The 21,127-nt window shown below is 43.2% G+C and overlaps 1 protein-coding gene across 2 annotated transcripts in view; it reads left to right on the forward strand.

Annotated features, from left to right (window-relative positions):
• Positions 1-21,127, forward strand: part of EML1 (EMAP like 1) — a 203,164-nt gene that overhangs the window by 140,692 nt on the left and 41,345 nt on the right. For both annotated transcript variants that reach the window (XM_057731976.1, XM_057731975.1), the window contains exons 5-11: positions 9,529-9,557; positions 10,480-10,536; positions 12,960-13,089; positions 16,045-16,194; positions 16,983-17,052; positions 19,166-19,276; positions 20,089-20,184. In XM_057731976.1, the coding sequence (XP_057587959.1) occupies positions 9,529-9,557; positions 10,480-10,536; positions 12,960-13,089; positions 16,045-16,194; positions 16,983-17,052; positions 19,166-19,276; positions 20,089-20,184 (643 nt within the window). The remainder of the gene's footprint in view (positions 1-9,528; positions 9,558-10,479; positions 10,537-12,959; positions 13,090-16,044; positions 16,195-16,982; positions 17,053-19,165; positions 19,277-20,088; positions 20,185-21,127) is intronic.

Consider the following 21,127-nt stretch of genomic DNA (forward strand, 5'->3'; position numbering starts at 1 on the left):
ACTATCAAGCATAAAATAATAGTTTTCGAGGTCCTAAACATTCACATTTTCCAAGACATATTAGTTTATTTAATAATAATTATGTGTTTTGTGTTCATAGCAATTATTTTTCCTGATAGTTTCAATCTTCTTGCTCCTGTATCTCATTTTCTTTGGAAATGGTCACAAGATCAACAGTCCTTCTTGTGACATTGTAGACTTCTATCTTAGAATAGTTAAAATTTTTAAATATTTTGTAATGAGCCACAGAATTTTAAAAGCACTTATTAATCTTTGCACTGACAAAACTTTCATAAGAGCAAAAGCAATATATGACAATGTAATATTTACTTTATGTATTATTGATGGTAAGTGAATATTAACAATTATATAGTGATTTGAGTCATAATGAAGTACTTATTAAATTTAAATAGGGAGTCAACAATAACATCCTGATAAATGACCTGTACTATCTCATGTAACTAGTAGACTAATCCCATTGGGATTTAAAAAAAATTTTTTTTTAAGTGTTTTATATCAGACAGAAAAATAGCTACTATTTAGAATGCACAGTTTATGTTAGATGTTACTAGACTGATAAAATGTTTCAATTATCTAACTGGTTCCCCCTTTGTAATCCTGAGGGAATAAGATATATCAACTTTGTAAGCAAGACACTGTGTTTCCTTCAAAAAGTTGTTGCAATAGGAACTGATTTTGTTAGAGCAAGAAATGTTTCAGCCATCTGCTGGAAACCTTGTTGTAACACACAAATAAACTGCCCATCTTTGGAGTCAACAAATATGAAAAAGGCTTCAAAATTATGAAGATGTCTACCACATGAAAGTGTTCCCTTAGATGCCCTTTTGTATTGTGTAACTGGCTGCTTTATCCAGGCCGTGAGGTCCAGAACCCTGAGCAAGACACTCAACTCCATCATTCTTAAAGCTCTAGCATTCAATGAGGCAAATGTTTTGGGGGGGGGTTGTTTGTTTGTTTGTTTGTTTTTATTTTTAAGGGCTTTTATTGAGATATAATTGACACAATAAACTGCATATATTTAGTGTACAATTTGATTTTTTTTTCTTATTAGTAATGTATGTATGGCAATCCCAATCTCCAAATTCATCTATTTTATTGAAGTATAGTTGATTTACAATGTCGTGTTAGTTTTTGCTGTACAGCAAAGTGTATGTGTGTGTGTGTGTGTGTGTGTATGTATATATATATCTGAACCATATCCTTTTCCATTATGGTTTAATGACAGGATATTGAATAGAATTCCCTGTGCTATACAATAGGTTCTTGTTTGCTACCTATTCTATATATAGTAGTTTGTGTCTGCTAATCCCAAACTCCCACTCCATCTCTCCTCCACCCCCTCCCCCTTGGCAACCACAAGTCCATTCTCTATGTCTGTGAGTCTGTTTCTGTTTCATGGATAAGTTCATTTATGTCATATTTTAGATTCCACATATAAGTGATATCATATGATATTTGTCTTTGTCTGACTTACTTCACTTAGTATGATGATCTCTAGGTCCATCCATGTTGTTACAAATAGCATTACTTCATTCTTTTTTATGGCTGAGTAGTATTCCACATATATATCCATTCATCTATCAGTGGACATTTAGGTTGCTTCCATGTCTTGGCTGTTGTAAACAGTGCTACTTTGAACAAAGGAATGCATGTATCTTTTTGAATTATAGTTTTGTCTGGGTATATGCCCAGGAGTGGGATTGCTGGATCATATGGCAACTCTGATTTTAGTTTTTTGAGGAACCTCCATACTGTTCTCCATAGTGGCTGCACCAGTTTACATTCTTACCAACAGTGTAGGAGGGTTCCCTTTTCTCCATACCAATGAGGCAGTCTTTTGATTGACACCTCGAGGTCCTCAAGGCTCAACTTTGCTTTGCCTTTCCTGTAGCATCACTGATGGTGGAATCTAAATCTTAATCTTCAGCCTGGGTTCACAGTTCATCTACCAGCTCCTCACCCTCTCTTGTGCCCTGATATCCACACCTTCCAACACTGGCTGTTGCTTTCTCCCAGCAGAATTTATTTTCCTTTTGGAAGTAATCTATTATCACACAAGTAATGTGGGTTCTAGGGTATCCAAATGTACAAAAAGGAGGAAAGGAAAAATCTCTGTAATCTCAGCACTCAGAGAACTCACAGCTAACATTTTATTGTGTTTCCAACCAGACTTTATTTCTAGGGGGTTGCCTGTGTGTAGTGTATAATTTTTATGTAAATTATATTCTTCTGCATGAGTTTTGTAGCCCTCTTTTTCATTTGCTGTATAAGTATGTCTTCATGTCAGGAAATATACTCTTACAACATTATTTCAGATGTGGATCGTCATTTATCTAGGCAGATTGCACTTTAGTTGGACATTTGGGTACCAGCAAGGCTTTTCTAGCCTAGTCAGACCAGCCCAACATCTAGAATAATGCCCAGCATACAGTAGGTACCCAATAAATATTAGTTGAGTTATTCTTTTTACCCCAATCAATATAACAAAAAAAGTTTAGGCAGATGGGACATTATAGCCATACCAAGTTTTTTGTTTGTTTGTTTTTAATAAATTTATTTAATTATTTTTATTGGTTGAGTCTTTGTTGCTGCGCAGGCTTTCTCTGGTTGCAGTGAGCAGAGGCTACTCTTTGTTGCGGTGCACGGGCTTCTCATTGCAGTGGCTTTTCTTGTTGCAGATCATGGGCTCTAGGGCATGCACGCTTCAGTAGTTGTGTCTTGCGGGCTCAGTAGTTGTGGCACACGGGCTTAGTTGCTCTCTGGCATGTGGGATCTTCCTGAACCAGGGATCGAACCCATGTCCCCTGCATTGGCAGGTGGATTCTTAATCACTGCGCCACCAGGGAAATCCCCGTACCAAGTTTTAATCCCAGCTCTACCACTTTTGTTATGTGACTGTGAACTGTTAGTTAATCTCTTTGGGGTTCCCCTCAGCACCAGTAAAAACTAGTACCTACCTTCCAGAGCTGTTGTGAGGATTAAACAAGACGGTGCACATAGCATCCTTTGCATGGGGCTTGCTGACATTGGTGCTCCATAGATGGTAGTGACTACCAGCTATCTGCCTTCTCCGTCCCAGAGTCAGAGCTGATGTTTTCACACCTTTGCTTACCCCACTCCCCAATCTTGAGGGCCTCTCTTCTTTGGGACATTCCAGAGTTCTCCAACTCCCATTTCTGACCCCACCCCAACCTAAAAAGGGAGAAATCAGAAATTCCAAACGTTTCCGTCACCTTCCTCATACCCTTTCCCAGGGCTGCTTGACCCCCTGAGCACCTACCGTGTGCAGGACACAGTGTGAGGCCTGGCAGGAAGTGTAAGGAGCCCACGAAGAATCACCCTCTCAACAAGCACAGATGACACCCACAACTGAAGAGGGCCCACGTCCGTCATTTCCAAATGTCACAACACACACCAGCAAGGGAAAAGAAAATCAACGCAGCCCGAAAGGGGGTGAAAGGTTTGAACGGAGGCAGTTCACTGAGAAAGAAGTACAGGTAGCCAGTTCACTAAGGAAAAGATATCCACTCAGTCTTCATTAAAAAAAACCCAAATGGAAGTGAGAAGATAGTGTATGTAGAAGAATCTTTTTATTGTAGTATTAGAAAATCAAACAGATACCAAAACCAAACAAATGCATAGCTTCATGAATTACACCTCCTAGCACTTCATAAGAGGAGGTTTGTCCCCTGTCCTAAGTGGCATATGTTTGCCTGGAAACTTGGCAGGAGGAGGAGAACTCCTGCTAATCCTCCCAGACCCAGCTCAGGATGCCCCTTTCTCTGGAAGCCTGCCTTAGCGCCCTGGCCAGTGTTAGCCACCTTTCAGATTGCTTTGTTCCTGTCCATTACCTGTATCTGCAACTGTAGCCCCCTCCCCACCCACCAGGGGCTCCCCCCACCCCCTCCCTTCCCCCCACCCCCCTTAGGCTCTGGGAGGGGCAGAGCTGTGTCATTTTTTTCTTCTTTGTATTCCTGGCACTTGGCACAGGTCTGGCACACAGTAAGTGCTCAATAGACCATCGCTGAATGAATGAAAGGATGTCACATATACGGTACTTAGTTTTTAAAACCATGGTCATTTAAGAACTATGCAAACAGCACCACCTATTGGTAGATAATTTTAACACCACATTTCGGACTCACTGGAAATTAGGTGGTTTAAATGAATCTTTTTTTTTTCAAATGAGAAGATTGTTTCACTCTTTAAACCAAGGGGTCATTTAGCTTTTAACAAGTGTAAAAATAATAAGTGCTGATATTCTTTATTTTGTTTTAGTTTTGAGGCTGTTAGGTGAAGAGTTCAAAAATACGTACATGTATTGATAGGTTATTGTCAGGGAAGTTAGGAGGAAGAAGGACGTAATATTAATAACCGTGTGTTAGATACTTTGTTACATGTTGCATATGATCCTGCAGGTACTCTGTACCTGACAGTGGTTTTAGTCCCATTTTGTAGATGAAAGAATCTAAAGTTTATGGAGGTGAAGTGATTTGCCCAACTAGAATAGAAATCCAGCTGTCTTCAAAATCTGTTCTCCTGGGACTTCCCTGCTGGCACAGTGGATGACTCCACACTCTCAGCGCAGGGTCCTGGGTTCCATCCTTGGTCGGGGAACTAGATCCTGCATGCATGCTGAGACTAAGAGTTTGCATGCCACAACCAAGGAACCCACAAGCTGCAACGAAGACCCCGTGCAACCAAAATAAATAAATAAATCTGTGCTCCTCACCATGTTAAACTGGAAGTATTGGTTGGCAGTGTCTATGAAGCAGTAGTTGCTGTCCCCAGTAGTGGCTTCTAAATATTTTAAATAGATGATTCCTGAGTGACTCCGCTGATAGTTAAAAGCTGCCTACTTAAGGGCAGTTTACACAGAGAATCATTACTTACATAGCAGAGTATTTGGACTCCCAGCAGGGATTATATCTTCATCAAGTGAAATCACTTTCAGGAGGAGTCATGGTATGTGTGCCGAGAGGTACCGTTTTTACAGATGAATAAGTTACAGGGAAAAACCATGTATGACTTGGAATGGTCTCCTCCTCCATCAGGCCTTAGTAATCATTTTGTAGAGCAAGTACCTCTGCTCAGAAGCATTTGGTGCCTCTCAGTCTGCGCTGATTCCTGTCTCCAGAGCACCCTGTAACACGGGCCCCCCGTGAGTCAGAGCCCTGCTTTCAGGACCTTGGGGTAAATGAGTAACAGATATAAGCGTGCTAAGCGTGGATCCCACCACAGAGCAGCAGCGTGGGGAATGCTCATTGCATCCAAGTCTGAACGAGTTCTTGGCTGGACTCTCCTCCTGACAAACACCCAGCCCGCAGTGCAGCATCTGAATTATATCAGGTGACGAGGAAACAGCCACTGTGACAGTCCTGGCAACCAAAGTCCACAGTGAACATTTTGGGGGATATGATATTACGTGACTTGGGCGATTATAGCTGCTTCGTGGGTGTGAGCTCACAGCTCCGGGTGGGAGTTTTTCTTTGGGCCAACTGTCAGGTTTTCTCCTACTGCCTTCAGATCCAGCTACTGGTCTGGTGAAGGCTCCAGGCTTCCTCGCCTCCTCCGTAACCCCCAGGTACTGCTTACACTTAGAAGAGTCCTCAGGAGAGACTCCCGAACCATCCAGCTCTAGAGAGTGTGCAGCCAAGCTCTGTCAGCAAATCTCCTTCCTGCCAAAAACAGAGCAGTAAAAAAAAAAAAAAAAAAACCCCACACCGGATTGCAACACTGTTCATTTTGGAGATATTGGCCCCAGCAGCCTGTTGCCAAAATAGCCAAGAGAGGAGGGTTTGCTTGCCGGAAGGGAAATCCTTTCTCTGCTCTGGGCTTGCTTCAATGCTGGGCTTCAGGGTGGGGACCACCTGCACTGATTCCGGACCTCGGATGGGGATGCGTGGAGCCTCATTCTGGTCCCAGAGTGTATTCACCCTCCCCCCACCCCTGGGAACCACACCCTGGCTGCGGAGGCAGTGTGAAGTCACCCACTTCAGTTTTCCATTTAGCTCACATTAAGGAATGGGTGACCAGAGATAAATTACACAACACCTTGAGAGGCGGTCATTTCCTGTTCCAAGGAAGTTCACAGCCCGAGCCTGTTTCCAGTGTGCTGGGTCTGAAGGGCCCACTCTCAGCTCTATTGATGCTAAGTTGAAGGTCGGACAGGTGATTGGTGTGCTGCTCCCGGTTACTGATTTTGACCTGGGGCCACAGCGTCTTTAACTTCGGGTCATGGTCATCACACGTTCTGTGGGTTTGCCCTTCTGTCAGCCATTGGGAAGATTTACTGCCATTGTATAGGTTTGTATTTATAAGACATGCGTGTCTGAGTGGAATAGTACCTTTCCCCAGGCTTCTTGAGTTCCAGGGGGGTGGTGTGTTGGCAGGGATCATGGGTTCTAAAGTAAATATAGTATATATTTCTGTAGAAATTGAACTTTCTAAAATAATGAAACATAGTGATAGTATGTTTTCTAAGTACAATATGCCCAAAGGGTAATGCATAGTTTATAGCAAGATTTTTTTATATTTTTTTAATGTGTATTTATTTTTTGGTTGTGTCGGGTCTTAGTTGCAGCACTCAGGATCTTTCATTGCACATGGGATCTTTCGTTGCGGCGCGTGGGCTTCTATCTAGTTGAGGCGCATGGACTCCAGAGCACGTGGGCTCTGTAGCTGTGGCACAAGAACTTAGTTTCCCCTCGGTGTGTGGGATCTTAGTTCTCCAACCAGGGATCGAACCAGCGTCTCCTGCATTGCAAGACAGATTCTTAACCACTGGACCACCAGGGAAGTCCCTATAGCAAGATTTGAAGAACTGTGAGCACTTCAGTACCTGGTACCTCTCAGCGACCTTTAGCTGTTAACACTCAGGCTGCCTTTTTCTGATCTTTTAACAGAGATCTTTCATCCATCTTCTTATGGTGTTTCAGCATCAAAATTCCATTGGTTTCCCTATATTTGGAGTTCAGATTCCTCTGTGGATGTTCTCTAAGAGGAACATAACCCGTAATTGCTCTTTTCTATCTCTAGGGAAGATTCTGGATAGCTTATGTCTGCACCCATGGAATTGGCATCTTTCTACTTTTGTGATCAAAGTCATGATGGAAAAAATAGCTTTCCTGTCTTCTTATTCCCTGCGTGGCTTCCCTAACTAGCGAGTTTGCCTTGTAATCTTCTGTTTTAGCTTTTCCTCTTGTGTTCTTGCCCTGTCTGTGAATCTTATAAGATGTAAAATTTAGAGTTAAGACTTTTGCTTCCGCATGTCACTCCCCGCAACAACAAGAGCAAGCCAGATAAGCCCACCATGGAGCCAGGGTCACTGAGTGATATGACGAACTCCAACCCCAAAAGTGACAAGCCCTCTTAGGAGGTACTGCAAAGAGAAGGAATGGAGGAAGAAGAAGAAAGTAGTTGAAAGCTTATAGAATCCTGAGAGGCTGAGTGGTGTAGGACTCTTGGGAGCCCTGGGCATGAGGGGAACCTTTGCACACATACCCTGTGTCCACAGACCTTCAATGAGCTCATGACCAAGCCTGAGAGCAGGACAGGAGTCCTGAAGCCACCCTCTCTGAGCCCAGGCACGGCATCTGGACCAGGAGGACCAGGAGGGATGCTCCACACTGGGCCTCGCACGGGTACCAGGCAGTGGCCGGCCACCCCAAAGGAGGGATGGGGACACTGAGAGGGGGCCCTGGAGGAGTGACATGTGGCGAAGGCTGAGGACTGACCAGGAGGACAGAGGGAGGCAGCAGGCACCTGGCAGTAATGGCTACCTCGGGGGAGGGGGAAAGCAGGACCACTGAGACACCCCCAGCCCACCTGGCCAGATGCAGACCCCTGGGACTGGCCGGCGTCAGAGGCAGGGAGGGCTCCAGACCTTACAGCTTCCAGGCTGTGAACAAAGATTTCTGCCCTTCCCTCCTGATGAGGAGAGACAGATTAATAAAGATAACGCTGGGGGGGGGGGGGGTGTGGGGAGCAGGACCCAGAAGGCCTTGCAGGGCGGCTCTGAGCGCAGACCTGGCTGTGCGCTGTCCAGGGCGGGTGGCGTCTGCGGGATGGGAAGCTGGGGTCCACGCCCGACTTGGGAGCTGCTGTCTGAGTCTCGGGACAGCAAGGGCAGAGTGGCTGGAATTCTGTGCCTGATGGGAGAGACAGGGAGATGAGATCAAAAACTGTCTGGGTCCATAGAGGTTGTTTAGGGTCTTTAGGGCCAGTGGAAGGCAGGCTTTTGTGTTAAAGGGTGTGCTGGGACTGCACTATTTCAGTGACCATGGTCCGCGTTCAGAAATCTCAGCCCATAGCAGATCCACCTAGTTGAAACACGTTAAACCGCTTCTAAAGCGTCAGTAAAGCGTTTCCCACCATGTACTGTGTAAAATTACCTGAAAGTCAAGGCCATTAATAAATAATATGATTTATTACATCGTGGGGTGAAGGGTAGTTTTTACTGACAGTGTTTCTCAATGTATTTCAAGTTAAAAGTGAAGGAGAAGAGGAACATTAGGACTGTACCTGCGCCGGTCTACGTTTTTCACCATGGGCGCTGCTTGTAGCCCTTCCAGCCCTCTTTGGGGCGGGTTTCATGTATTTACGTCTTGTTCTGTATCTTAAAGCGGGAGGTACTTTGGGGGTGGGGAGAGGTACCGTGGAAGATGGCATGGACGTCAGCGTTACAGACTTGGGTTCAAGCACTGGCTGTGTGTCTGAACGGGACAGACTTCCTGCCATGCTTGGGAGTCCCTTCCCTTGTCTGGCCCTAGGTGACAGTCTTCCCACGGGCCGCTGTCAGGTTGTCGTGGGGAAGACTGTGCTCTCCTGCACTTGGGGGGACTCCCCATGCAGGCTCGTCTTATGGGATGCTTGCCCCTAGGGGTGACCTTAGTCCCTCTGGGGTGTGGCTTTGAACGCGGCGGGGGTCTGGTTTTCCAGGTGCAGGCATGGGGGTCTCAGCCTGGCTGAGGCCCAGAGTGGGGTCCCCACATGTCCCAGGATGAGGCCACACCTCGACATTCCTCATTCTTTCCTCCTTTCTCCTGCCCCATCATCTTCCTCCCAGTAGCCGTCCCTGCCGGGAGCTGGGTGCTAAACGTTCTCTTCCCAAAGCCCCTGTGACAGGAGTTTGCTAGTTTTAAGTAAGTTCTTCCAATAATCTGCCAGAAGAGCATGGGGAAGAAAAACAAACCTCTCTTACACATTTAGGCAGGGCTGTTCCCGTCTTGATTAACCACATGTTTTCCGTCTCCTACGCTTTGTTTGCTCTCGTAAAAAGCACAGCTTTGGTGGTAAGACTGCGGTTGTCGTCTCGGGCACCTGGTTTTGGACATTTTTGTTTATGCTGTTCCTCTTTGCCGTTACACGGTTTTGTTTTTCTTTTTATCATATCGTTCCTGCAGCATCCAGGTGCGGCTAGTGGGGTGTGGGCGGGGTCGTGTGTGACTGAGGCTAACCACCACCCCCAGCCTCCCTTTACACACTGTTTTGGTTTTATCTCCACAGCAAACCCAAGGAGCCGGTCTTCAGCGCAGGTAAGGCAGATTGAATGTCGGTGCGGGCGCCCCTCATGCACCTCGGAACCTGAGGGGCAATAAGAAGTAGTTATTCAGGGCAGAACTTGGGGGACCACGTGGCGGGACTGGGGCCTGAGCACTCAATGTCAGCCTGTACCTGGGGGTCTGGCAGCTCACATGATACAGACACCGCCCAGAAAATGGTCATAAGACTAAACCCTTCACTGGCCCTGCTTTAAAACCGATTCAAGATACATCAATAAGGAGGAAGAGTGAAATGCCATTATACTGAAGTGAAATCTCTAGGTTAAAAGACTCCTGTTGTCTTTCTTAATCCCCTCCTTACTCATGGGGCTCCCCCCCCCCCCCCCCCGTCATCGACATTTGCATTTCTCTGAAAGGGAAAATTTCTGATGCATCCAGTTATACCTTTGTCTAAAAGTAACTTTTTTTTTCTTTTTCTGCCTTTGATTTCCTAAACTGCAAACTAATAGTTCATATATATATCTTTCCATATATCTTTTCTAACACATTTTATAATAAGGGAACTGCTATTTTTAGAATAGTAACCTTGTTTGAACGCATATTTAAAAATGCAAAATCATTGACAAATGTGCAAGTGGGTTAAATAAATTCATTTAATTTTCCAAGGTTTTTTTTTCCCCTTAAGTGCAGAATTGAAACATAAACGTCAGAATTTCCTATTTATCTGCATGTGCTTCAGTATTCATTTCATTTTCAGGAAGCATGAAATTACTCACTGAAAATGTAATCTCCCTAAGCCTGCAGAGCTAGGTCTGGAGTGCACTTGTCAGAATCCCTGAAATGTGTCCAGGTGGTTCTAGCTGGGGGTGGGGAGCCTCTCAGCCTGAGGGCTCAGGGGTGCTCCCGGGCAGGCAGGCCAGTCACTCTTGCAGTGCCCCATCGTCTCTTTACCCAGCACTTCTGTCTCTGTCTCCGAAATCACAAGGGAAACGCCGGGTGACACACTGCAAAGGTAGGCGGCATTTCTGAAACCTCATAGCTCTCTGAGCAAAGCTATGACCCAGGCTACAGAAACTCTTTTCATACAGGCCAGCAGATAGCCTCCTTGTATGAAAATGTTTTTGTGATGCAAACCACTTTGATTCATTTGGCCGTTAAAAGCATTCCTGAGCATTTACTTGGGTGGGTTTTAATGAGTCGCTGTAAATTGGATCCTGATTGATTGTTGGCTGATTACAGGAACTCTTTTTAAAATCTGTACGAACCTTAAGAGAGCTATAGGGCAACCCCCGGAAGCCCCGCTGTTTGAAACCTGCATTGCTGCTGGCCGCTCCCTCTAGCACCTTTGGGTTTGGTGGGTGTGTGCTGTCATCCTAACGTGCCTGAAAGATAACAACAACAACAGCAACAACATTGCTTTCCCTTGCTGCGTTTTTATTTTAGCTGTAGAACGTCTGACTTACCAGTACAAAACAGTGCCAGGGCTAACTCCAGCGCTTTTTTGCTCAGTCTAGTGATGTAGAACTGCCCAATGAGTAAACCTCAGTCACGAGAACTTTACCAGCACATCACAACCACATATTCAAGTACATACTTCACTTACATGGATTATATACACCCACACCAGGCTTTCTGCGTGTGCCGTGGGGTGGTATTATATTCCCTTTATTCTGAATCTGCGTTCCGTGATTCCCCTCTTACAAAGAGAATTAATGGAATCGCTTGTCATTTAAGCTGTCACACCCACCCCTCTTTGTCCCCCTTCTGTCGGTCTGCTGGATGCTTTTAGGGTCTTCCGTTGAAGGTGGCCACACCATCTGATGAGCTGAGATTTGGGTAAGGGATTGAGGAAGGGAAGAGCTCGGCTAAGGAGAGCATGGGTAGAGGCACAGAGCAGGATGAGTGTGTAGATGGCAGAGACAGAAAGATCTGTGGGGTGGGGGGTAGTTGTGGACAATGAGGTCACGTCTGGGGAGAGCAGGGCAGGGCAGTTAGAGCTTTAGATCCAGCAGGTGAGAGAGCAGGAGCAGGATTCTGAGTTCAGTGTGGACCTTGACGGGTTTGGCAGCAGTATCTAAGATGACCTGGGGGGTTGGGGCTGGGGGGTGTGCAATAAGAAGGCCCTGCAGTGCTGGGGGCCGCAGACAGGCTAGTCCCAGTGGAGCTGGGAGGATGGAGCCAAGGGAAGAACATTCTAACAGGAGGATCACAGAACACAGCAACTGGCACGCTGTATGCAGGAGTGAATGCGTGTTGCATTTTACTTAAAAGTCAAATTTAATATGCAGAGTGAAGAGTGTATCACATGCATGCATTTATGACCTGAAATGCACGCACACCATAACATAGAAGTGGGATGGCCTCTCAATTTTTAGGCAATATTGCATGTGGCATTGTTTGAAAATCCTTAGGAATAAGACTTACAAAACTAATTTGTAAATGGTACTTACGACACTCTAATTATTTTATGACTTCCTCACCAATTTCCTCCCTGCGGATGGTTTTTCTGTTGAGTTATGTACAGATATCCCAAGTCCCAACTGCCCAGTTTAAATGCCATTAAGGCCCAGTCAATCCTTTGACCTGCAGTGAAGCATCAGAATGCAGTGAATTCTGAATCGGAACAGAATTCGTCAAGAGCTCACAAGACTTACTATCTCCTGAAAACTGTAACCAGAAAACCCTAAGTCGTTTCTTTTTAAAAGTCCAGGAGTTGCCCCTTTTCAATATATTATTGGGTTTTACCTTTGTCCCTATAATTTATTAAAACATCAGAAGTTATTTTGTTATAAAAATGTTTGTTTTAGAAAGGTTTATTACCCATTTTCTCTCTCTAATGGGTCTTTTGTTCTTTCGTTTTCTATTTCTAGCTTTTCTTTGAGCATTTTCCTTTTTGCATGCATCCTAGCATGTACTTCTGCTGATTTTATGTTCTTTACACTTGAAAGAATTGTCCAATGTAAAAGATACATAGATACATTTTTACATTGCGCTATAACAAACCAGTTTAAATATTGAAAGATATTTTATGAATTTTGATACTGAAATTGTATATACATTGAACTCAATAAAAAATTTAAGTGGATTTCTTGTGTTAGTTGTAATTTTTTGGGGTGGCATTTTCCCCCTCCTGATGATAAAGAAAACATAAGCACTAAAACCTCTCATGGAAAATAATTGTTGGAATCTAGTTCTCTCCTGCCTTTTACAGTTTGTTACATTACTTAAGTAAGCAGAATGTCAAAGGCAAACAAGATGAAAACTTTTGTTTCAAACTGTTTGTATATTAGTTAGTTTTCCTTAGGACTTTAACCAGAAATGACATAAAGGGTAAAGTTTCCACTTTCATACTGAAAGCCTAGAGAAAATGTAGCATTTTTTTTCAGGTACCCTGGGCACCGAAGTGCCTTACTGACCTCTTTGTTCTTTTCATAGAAGAAGGATATGTAAAAATGTTTCTTCGTGGACGCCCTGTTACCATGTACATGCCCAAAGATCAAGTGGATTCTTACAATTTGGAAGCGAAAGTAGATCTACCAAGCAAGAGACTTAAGCTGGAATGGGTGTATCCTTTATTCGTTGATTAATTCTGATCAGTCAGTGAACGCTTTTATTGACGTTCAGCTGGAGAAAATCGTGTAACTAAACCGTGCTGGCAAAAAGGTTTTAAACCCAAAGAAAGAACGAGGGGTACCCTGGAAGGAAGGCCTGGCATTCCCCCTCAACCAAGTGTGGACTTGGCCAACCTTGAGAGCCAAACTCCAAGTTAACAGTGACTAATGGAACACGAGTATGAACCCAGTAGTAAATGAAGAGAATTAAATGTATGGCTTAAATTAAATGGACACGTAGCATCAATATGATACCCTTAAAAAAAGAAAAAGAAAAAGCTCCCGCAGAATCTAGGTCACAAAAATCTGAGTCAGCCATATGACTGGCATTCTTGAACAAAGCCACTGGAGCCTTCATAGTATGAGATTTGGGAAAGTAAATCAGCTTCCAAGGAGAAAAAAATGAAAGACAAGAAAATAGAGCCTGTGACAGAGGGTGAAGTGTTGGGTTTTAATTTTATTTTACTTTATTTTTTACTTTTATTTTACTTATTTTATTATTTTATTTTAGGCCACCTTCTAGTCCATGCAGACTTTAAGACAAAAAGCAAAAATCCTTTCTTCACCCTCAAACCAGTATTTAATAAGTACCAGTTTAACAAACACCAGGCCCTAAAAAAAAAGTTGGTTTAAATTGAAGCTCTTGTAATTTCAGTTAGAAGAATTACTATCTAAGATTATGAAATCATGTTCCTTGGAAATTTTTTAGAATTGTTTCTGTACCTAAATTTCTCCCCCAAAACATACTTTTTTAAAATTTTTTTCAGCTTCAGATGTCGTGAGTGTTTACCTGCACCTGTTTTGCAATCTATTTTGGTACATGTCATTGAAGTGATCCCATTCTTCTTTACATCAATAATTGTTTAAATTGGTTAAATCAAATCTGGAACACGTTATTCAAAACACATTTGTTCAGCCTACTCCCTACTCATATTTTAGAAGATGTAAAACAGTGGAATTTGCACCAAATAAATGGTTATTTTTCACATCCATGTTCAAGTGATGTTTTACTCTGAAGTAGTTTTCAAGGTTTAGAAATATACATGCTAAAATCTTAATAGGTGATTGCCCCTAAGGAGCTGGGAATGGTTAGGGTAAGGAGGACCTAAATTTGTTGCCTTTTCTTGATATATATGTGTGTACATATACATATATATATATATAAAAATACATATATAGATAACAGATTTTTTTTTTTTTGGCCACACCGTGTAGCTTGTGGGATCTCAGTTCCCCGACCAGGGATTGAACCCAGACCACAGCAGTGAAAGCCCGGAATCCTAACCACTAGGCAACTGGGGGAATTTCATATATAGTTTGCACCTTTCACAAGTATTTTTATAATGTAAAAAAAGTGTTTTAAGTAAAAAACATAGCTGCAAAATTATAATAAACGGTAAACTCATAATTGACTTATAACTGAGACATTTAAAAGTCAATTATCAGTATCTTAAAATTTCTTTTTAATTACTTTAGCATATAAGGAATATCAAAGCTCAACTTTTTTTCTTAGAATAGGATTTATAACCTCAAACTGCTTAATATTTGAAACAATATAGCCACTTAGCATTGTCAAATATATTTCGTTTTCCAAACAAGCTGCCAAAGCCACCTGCAGTAATAGGGATTCAGCTCATCTACCAATTGTGATTCTAGAACCAGGCCATAGAGCGATGGCAGTTTCAGGCCCCACACTGCAGATGCATCTCAGGATGACAATGACAGGGAGAGTTGAAAGATGGCAGGCTCAGCAGGTCCTGTTGTCCCTTCTAATTCCAGTCCCAGAATCAAGCCCTCAGCTTTATTATTTTTTTTTCTAAGATTTTATTTTATTATTTATTTATTTACCTTATTTTTGACTGCATTGGGTCTTCGTTGCTGCACATGGGCTTTCTCTAGTTGTGATGAGCGGGGGCTACTCTTCATTGCAGTGCACGAGTTTCTCATAGCGGTGGCTTCTCTTGTTGCGGAGCCCGGGCTCTAGGCACGCGGGCTTCAGTAGTTGTGGCACACGGGCTTAGTTGCTCCGTGGCATGTGGGATCTTCCCTGCCCAGGGATCGAACCTGCTTCCCCTGCATTGGCAGGCGGATTCTTAACCACTGTGCCACCAGGGAAGCCCAAGCCCTCACCTTTAAAAGACTAGAGATTCAAGAGGGCAAGGGAGCATACTCTAGACTGTTATGATAGTTCAGTAAATCTCAGCAAGTAGTATGATATCTAGAATAAGTGGTGCACAAGAGAGACAGCAGAAAGGAAAGAGAAAAAACACTGAGAGGCAAAACATCCCAGCGTTCTTGTGAAATTGGTGTCAAAACACACCTTCAGGTGATTGTCATTCTAGAGTCTGGATGGTACCATTAGCACAATGTTACAATCCCCAGCCTTTCATAAAACCAGCTTGGGAAAAACTTGAACCCAGACTAGGTGTGAGGAAAACAGGCATCCACGTAAGATTTCGACAGTTCCTCAAAGAAATGTGGCCCCTGGCTGTCGACACCCAGATCCATGACAGATTGACTAAATTGAAAAGAGTTCACCTCCTGTTCACTTCACAAATGTCTATTCCAGCTACAGTTAGTAAATAAAATAACAAAATTCCATTTTTGATCAAGCTGAAAAATTCAGCTTTCCTAATATAATATTTATATCATTTCTAACAATAAACCCCACCTTCATATTGTTAAAAATATGTATTCACATTAGATCAGTTACCATTTCCAACTTTATGACCTGCCTGTCTAGAGGGTCAAGTATATCTGGCACTGAGTGTTTACAATTTAACCTTCTTTAAATGAGTGAAATTGATGGTAATAGCCATGTAGAAATTTATTGCCTGTGCCAGTTGAATAAAGCTGATGTTTTGTCAGCTCTTAAAGGGAAAAAAGATTTTATCTTGACATACACAAAGCTATGGGTACAGGGGTCGAGACTGTCGTAACAACCTGTACTTGCTTCCGACGGGCGAGACTGTGTATTTCATTGCGTCCGTCGTGGTGCTGTACAACGTAGAGGAGCAGCTTCAGAGGCATTACACGGGACATAATGATGACGTGAAGTGGTGAGTCCTCAAAACTGGGATTCCGCTGACACCTGTGGAAAGAGTATTGGCAGAAAGGGTTCAGTGATGGGATGTAACTAAAGAGAAGGAAAGGGATCTGAGAAAATAGGATCTTTGGGAAAAGCCCTTTTTTGTGTTCCGGGGTGCCTACTCTCTAAGACACCTTTTTAGTTTTCTATCCTTATAACACATCCTCTTAACCAACCATGTTACCTAAACAAGTAGCTGTAACAGAGCCGTATCTGGAGGCCTTCTTGTGCTAACGGCTTCTAATTTGGGTCTTTATTTTTTAATAAAAATGTTTTGCTTGTGTTTATGGCTGGGTCTGCTATTCCTATAATTCCTAATATTCCTATTCCTTTGGTAGCGATTTATGTATCTTGGAAAGATGATGGATTTATGTATTTCTATTTGTCCTAAGTCCCTGGTCAGTTATAAAAATCATGTTGGAAAAAGATGATGCTTTTGCTATTTGATATACTCAAAATGACTTCTTAATAAAGATTGTATGCTAATGAAGTGGTTCTGGGATTGACATGGTATTTCCCAAACAGAGGATGCTTTTTCCTTGAGTTTGGAAAGTCTCTATAGATAAAGGCATTAAGATGAAATGAAATAGGCACCAATTGCCTAAGATCTTTGGGTGCTCAGGGAATTCATCATGCATCCGTGAGACGTTAGGCACTGTGTAATTCTTACATTTAGATTTTTGACCAGATTATATTTGATCAGGGGAAACGTGAAGCTTCCCTTTAAAGAGTAGATGTTTTATAAATATCTCTTTTCAGCCTTGCAGTGCATCCTGATAGGATCACGATAGCCACAGGACAAGTTGCAGGCACATCTAAGGATGGAAAAGTGAGTTACGTTTTCATACTTTTGTAATGAACTAGCAACACAAAATAATCTGAAAATTTTGCTGATGAATAAGGCTGCTTGGATATAAAGTGTCTGAGTACTTCTTAATCCCTCATTTGAATTTTTTCTTAAAAACCCCGTGAACTCACCTTAATTTCAGTTAATTTTTAAATAGCATTGTGCTTGCCTAAGATTTCATTAATTCTTAAGATACTTGTTTACATGCATGATAAACATTAAAATGTTAAGTGTTAAGTACACATTTAATAAGAAAGTTAAAATCATAGTAAATAATCATTTGAATTTGGGGCATTTTGCCCCTTCAGTGAATTTCAGACACCCTCTGCCATGAACTCCCTGTAATCATGACTTCAACCCATGGAGTTTGTGTCTCAGTATAATCTACAAGGGCTCCTGGAAGGATTTTAGCACAAATTCTGTAAGCACTTCAGCACGACTTCAGTTTTTATTTTAAGGAATCAGAGAAGGAGCTAGTAGAATCTGACACAGAACAACACAAAATTGGCTTCCACTTATTTACCACAATCTGTGGTCATTGTCATGTCTTATCCAAAACTTCTTGTAACTTTTCTGTCTGCTTTTGTACAGCTTCCCAATGTACAACATATGATCTGATACTAATTAAGTACTTCCATTTTTATCATGAGTGCAACCGTTTTTCAGAAAATATTTTAATAACATCAAATTCTAAATATTTGTGCTATTTTCCATTAAAATCCTACACTTGAAAGGAGGTAACAGGAACAATGGAAATCAGACTACTATTCTGTAAACACACAGGGAACAGGGTCTTCATCTTTTTTTTTTTTCATGTTAAATGACCTTTAAAAGTCATTTGAAATTAGTAGTAAATCATTTGTTCCTCCCTCTAGTGGATTAACTGTGTATTTCAGTTTCTAGCCTTGAAATTGATTCAGGACCTGAGAGTCCGAGAAAATGTTATCACTAGCTGAGCCATTCCTTTCCATTTACAAGTGGAGAAGTCTGGAGAGGCCAAGTAACTGTCTGCGGATGCCCAGCTACTTAGAGACAAGTCCAAGCTAGAACCTAGTTCACCTGTCCACTGGGTACAATGCTAGTCCTTTTCTTGATAAATCTGCTGATAGTTCTGTGATACTTTCTTCTATGAAGGGAGAGAAAAATTAACACAGTTGAGAGGGTTTTGAACCAATCATAATGATTCTAAATTTCCATTTGTGTATACTCAGTTTCCTGTGGGGCCCAAGAATGTTAAGCTTTTAATCCCATCATGATGAATTGAAACATGCCTACACTCTAGTAGCAACACAAACTTTAAAAGAAGAACCCTTAAGTGAGGCTCCATTTTCTTTGTCATTTTTCATTTTTAAAAGTCAGATGCATTAGATACACAAGTGAAGATATTAATTACTGGGGTATAGTTATTAAGAATTGGCTACTCAAAATTTAAAACTTGGTATACCTCTCCTAAAGTTAAATTGGCCACAGGAGCCATGACCTCCGGCAGACTTTGGGAATGTTTGTTGTTTGTTTGTTTGTTTGTTTGTTTTTATAGGAGTATAGTTGTTTTACAATGTTGTGTTAGTTTCTACTGTACCGCCAGGTGGAGTTCTCTGTGCTGTGCAGCAGGTTCTCATTAGTTACCCATTTCATACATATTGGTTGTATATATGTCAGTCCCAATCTCTCAATTCATCCCACCCTCTCTTTCCCTCCTTGGTGTCCATACATTTGTTCTCTACATCTGTGTCTCCATTTCTGCCTTGCAAACAGGTTCATCTGTACCATTTTTCTAGATTCCACATACATGCGTTAATGTGTGATATTTGTTTTTCTCTTTCTGACTCACTTCACCCTGTATGACAGTTTCTAGGTCCATCCATGTCTCTACAAATGACCTAGTTTCATTCCTTTTTATGGCTGGTAATATTCCATTGTATATATGTACCACATCTTCTTTTTTTATATTTATTTATATTAAAAGGCGAAGTCCTCAAATGCATTAAAAAAAAAAAGTTTGTTTTGATAAAATTGAAGTAATCTTGTAGCTTCAAGGTAGAGATAAATTTGTAGGCCCAGCACAATGGGTGACTCTGCACTTTTTTCTAAGCAGCAATTGCCCCCTCATGTGCGCATCTGGGATTCTGTGACGTTGAATACGCTGCATGTCATCGGAATCGGGTTTTTTGACCGAGCCGTCACCTGTATCGCATTCTCAAAATCCGTAAGTATGAGCCCTGTGGGTATCGCCGCTCTGTCCACAGGGAGGAGAGAATCAGCTTAAGGTTGAAGAGGGAGAGAGTTAACATGCGCGTAATTGCCCAAATGTATGTAGAGATTTGAAACCTCCCGCTTCCCAGGTCCCCTCATTCAGAGGTCGTATACTCCCAATCAGATGTTTCCATGGTGATGAGAAGAGGCCCTGCAGCCACACTGTCTTCAGGCTCCTGGAGCAGTCTTGCCTGCTCTGGCCTTGAATTTCTCCAGCTGGGCTTGCTCACTGCCTAGCCATAAGTGGGGCTGGATGGGCCTTGAGGTCTCCCAGGCTTCCACAGGATGTGCCCTTTCGACAGAGCCACCCTTTAAAGCACTTGTTCAGCCAGTTCAGAAAGATGCACGTGTTCACGTCAATGCACCGCACACCTCCCCCCCAATGCCTCCTACCCTTGTGTGATCTAACGGGAACCAGGTTCATGGGAACCAGGTCCACGCGCAGCACAGACCTGTGCCCTGGAGCCACAGATGCCGTCTCCCCCAGGGCGAGGGCTCCGCAGCCCCTAGGAGGCTGATTCTAACGGAAGCAGTGATGAAGGGCCCCCCCAGCCCTCCCTCCTGCTCCTGTCCCTGTCCCCCCATGTTCCCCTGCCCCCCGTCTCTCTGCCCAAGTCTTAAGCAGGTCTCACAGCGGTGGGTCAGTACTCTTTAATGAAGATGTAGCACGCTCATTATTAAAATAAAATTATGTTCCTTTTTAATCATGCTCAACCTATCTTATTCTCAAATGTAGTCTTCCTGTGAATACCTTTTTTTTTCCAGAATGGTGGGAGCAACCTCTGTGCGGTGGATGACTCCAACGACCACGTGCTGTCCGTGTGGGACTGGCAAAAGGAAGAGAGACTGGCAGACGTGAAGGTCTCTCTCCAAGCCTCATGTTCGGCTGAGCTGTCCTTTTCCCATGTGGAGCCTTCCTCCCCGGCTGGCTCCTGGCCAGCTTTCTGTGTCTCGGTGGGCCGTGGGCTCCTTTCCCACCTCGGCCCCCAGGCAGGACCCCTTCACCAAGAGGCGCTCGGGCCCCGCCCCCTCCCCTCATTCCCGAGTCCTGGCAGGGTTTCTTCCTCTCATCACAGCATCTGTAGGGGTTTTGCTTCCTCATTTTACAGCCCCCACCCTTTTAATTTGCTCCATCACTCACGTGCTCACATTCTTTCCATCAGCCACAAATGCTGAGTGTCCCCTCTGCATGCGCGTGTCCAGGAGGCACTGGTGGGGTGGTGACGAGTGAGATGTGCCCACTGCCCAGTGCAAGGGCCAGGCAGGGAGCAGGGGAACGGAGGGCAGCACAGCCAGCCCGGGGCTTGTCCGGAGCTGAGTGGACTCGGGAATGGGAGCGAGATCCCAGGCCTCCCAGTGGGCCTCTTCCTGCCGTGGGGCCTGCTGAACTTCCCAATATGGCAGTGTACTTTCCTTAAGCTTTCTTATGCTTTCCTCCTGCGAAAACCATGACTGGATCTGTTTTTATAGAATTGACTTCAGATTTCTCATCTTGCATCCATTAACCTTAGATCACCTGACTTACCTAAGATTAGGAGCGCCATTGGAAAACCTGACTTACATAACTTTCTTGTGTGTGTGGGATGCAGACCCTGTATTCTAATAAGGCATGAACATATCTATTTTTATGCTATAGCTGTGCCTGCTAATATTCTGCTCAAGTATTTAACTTCTTGCCGTGTCACTAGGTTGGATTAATCAAAGCAAGTTATTGTCCAGGTTTAAGACTGTATAACTGAATCATCAAGCAATAGGAGCAATCAGGGTCAGATTCATGGGACTGGGGTGCGAGTCATGGAAATCA

The sequence above is a fragment of the Hippopotamus amphibius genome, chromosome 4 (genome assembly GCF_030028045.1).
Source record: "Hippopotamus amphibius kiboko isolate mHipAmp2 chromosome 4, mHipAmp2.hap2, whole genome shotgun sequence".
NCBI classification, from domain to species: Eukaryota; Metazoa; Chordata; class Mammalia; order Artiodactyla; family Hippopotamidae; genus Hippopotamus; species Hippopotamus amphibius.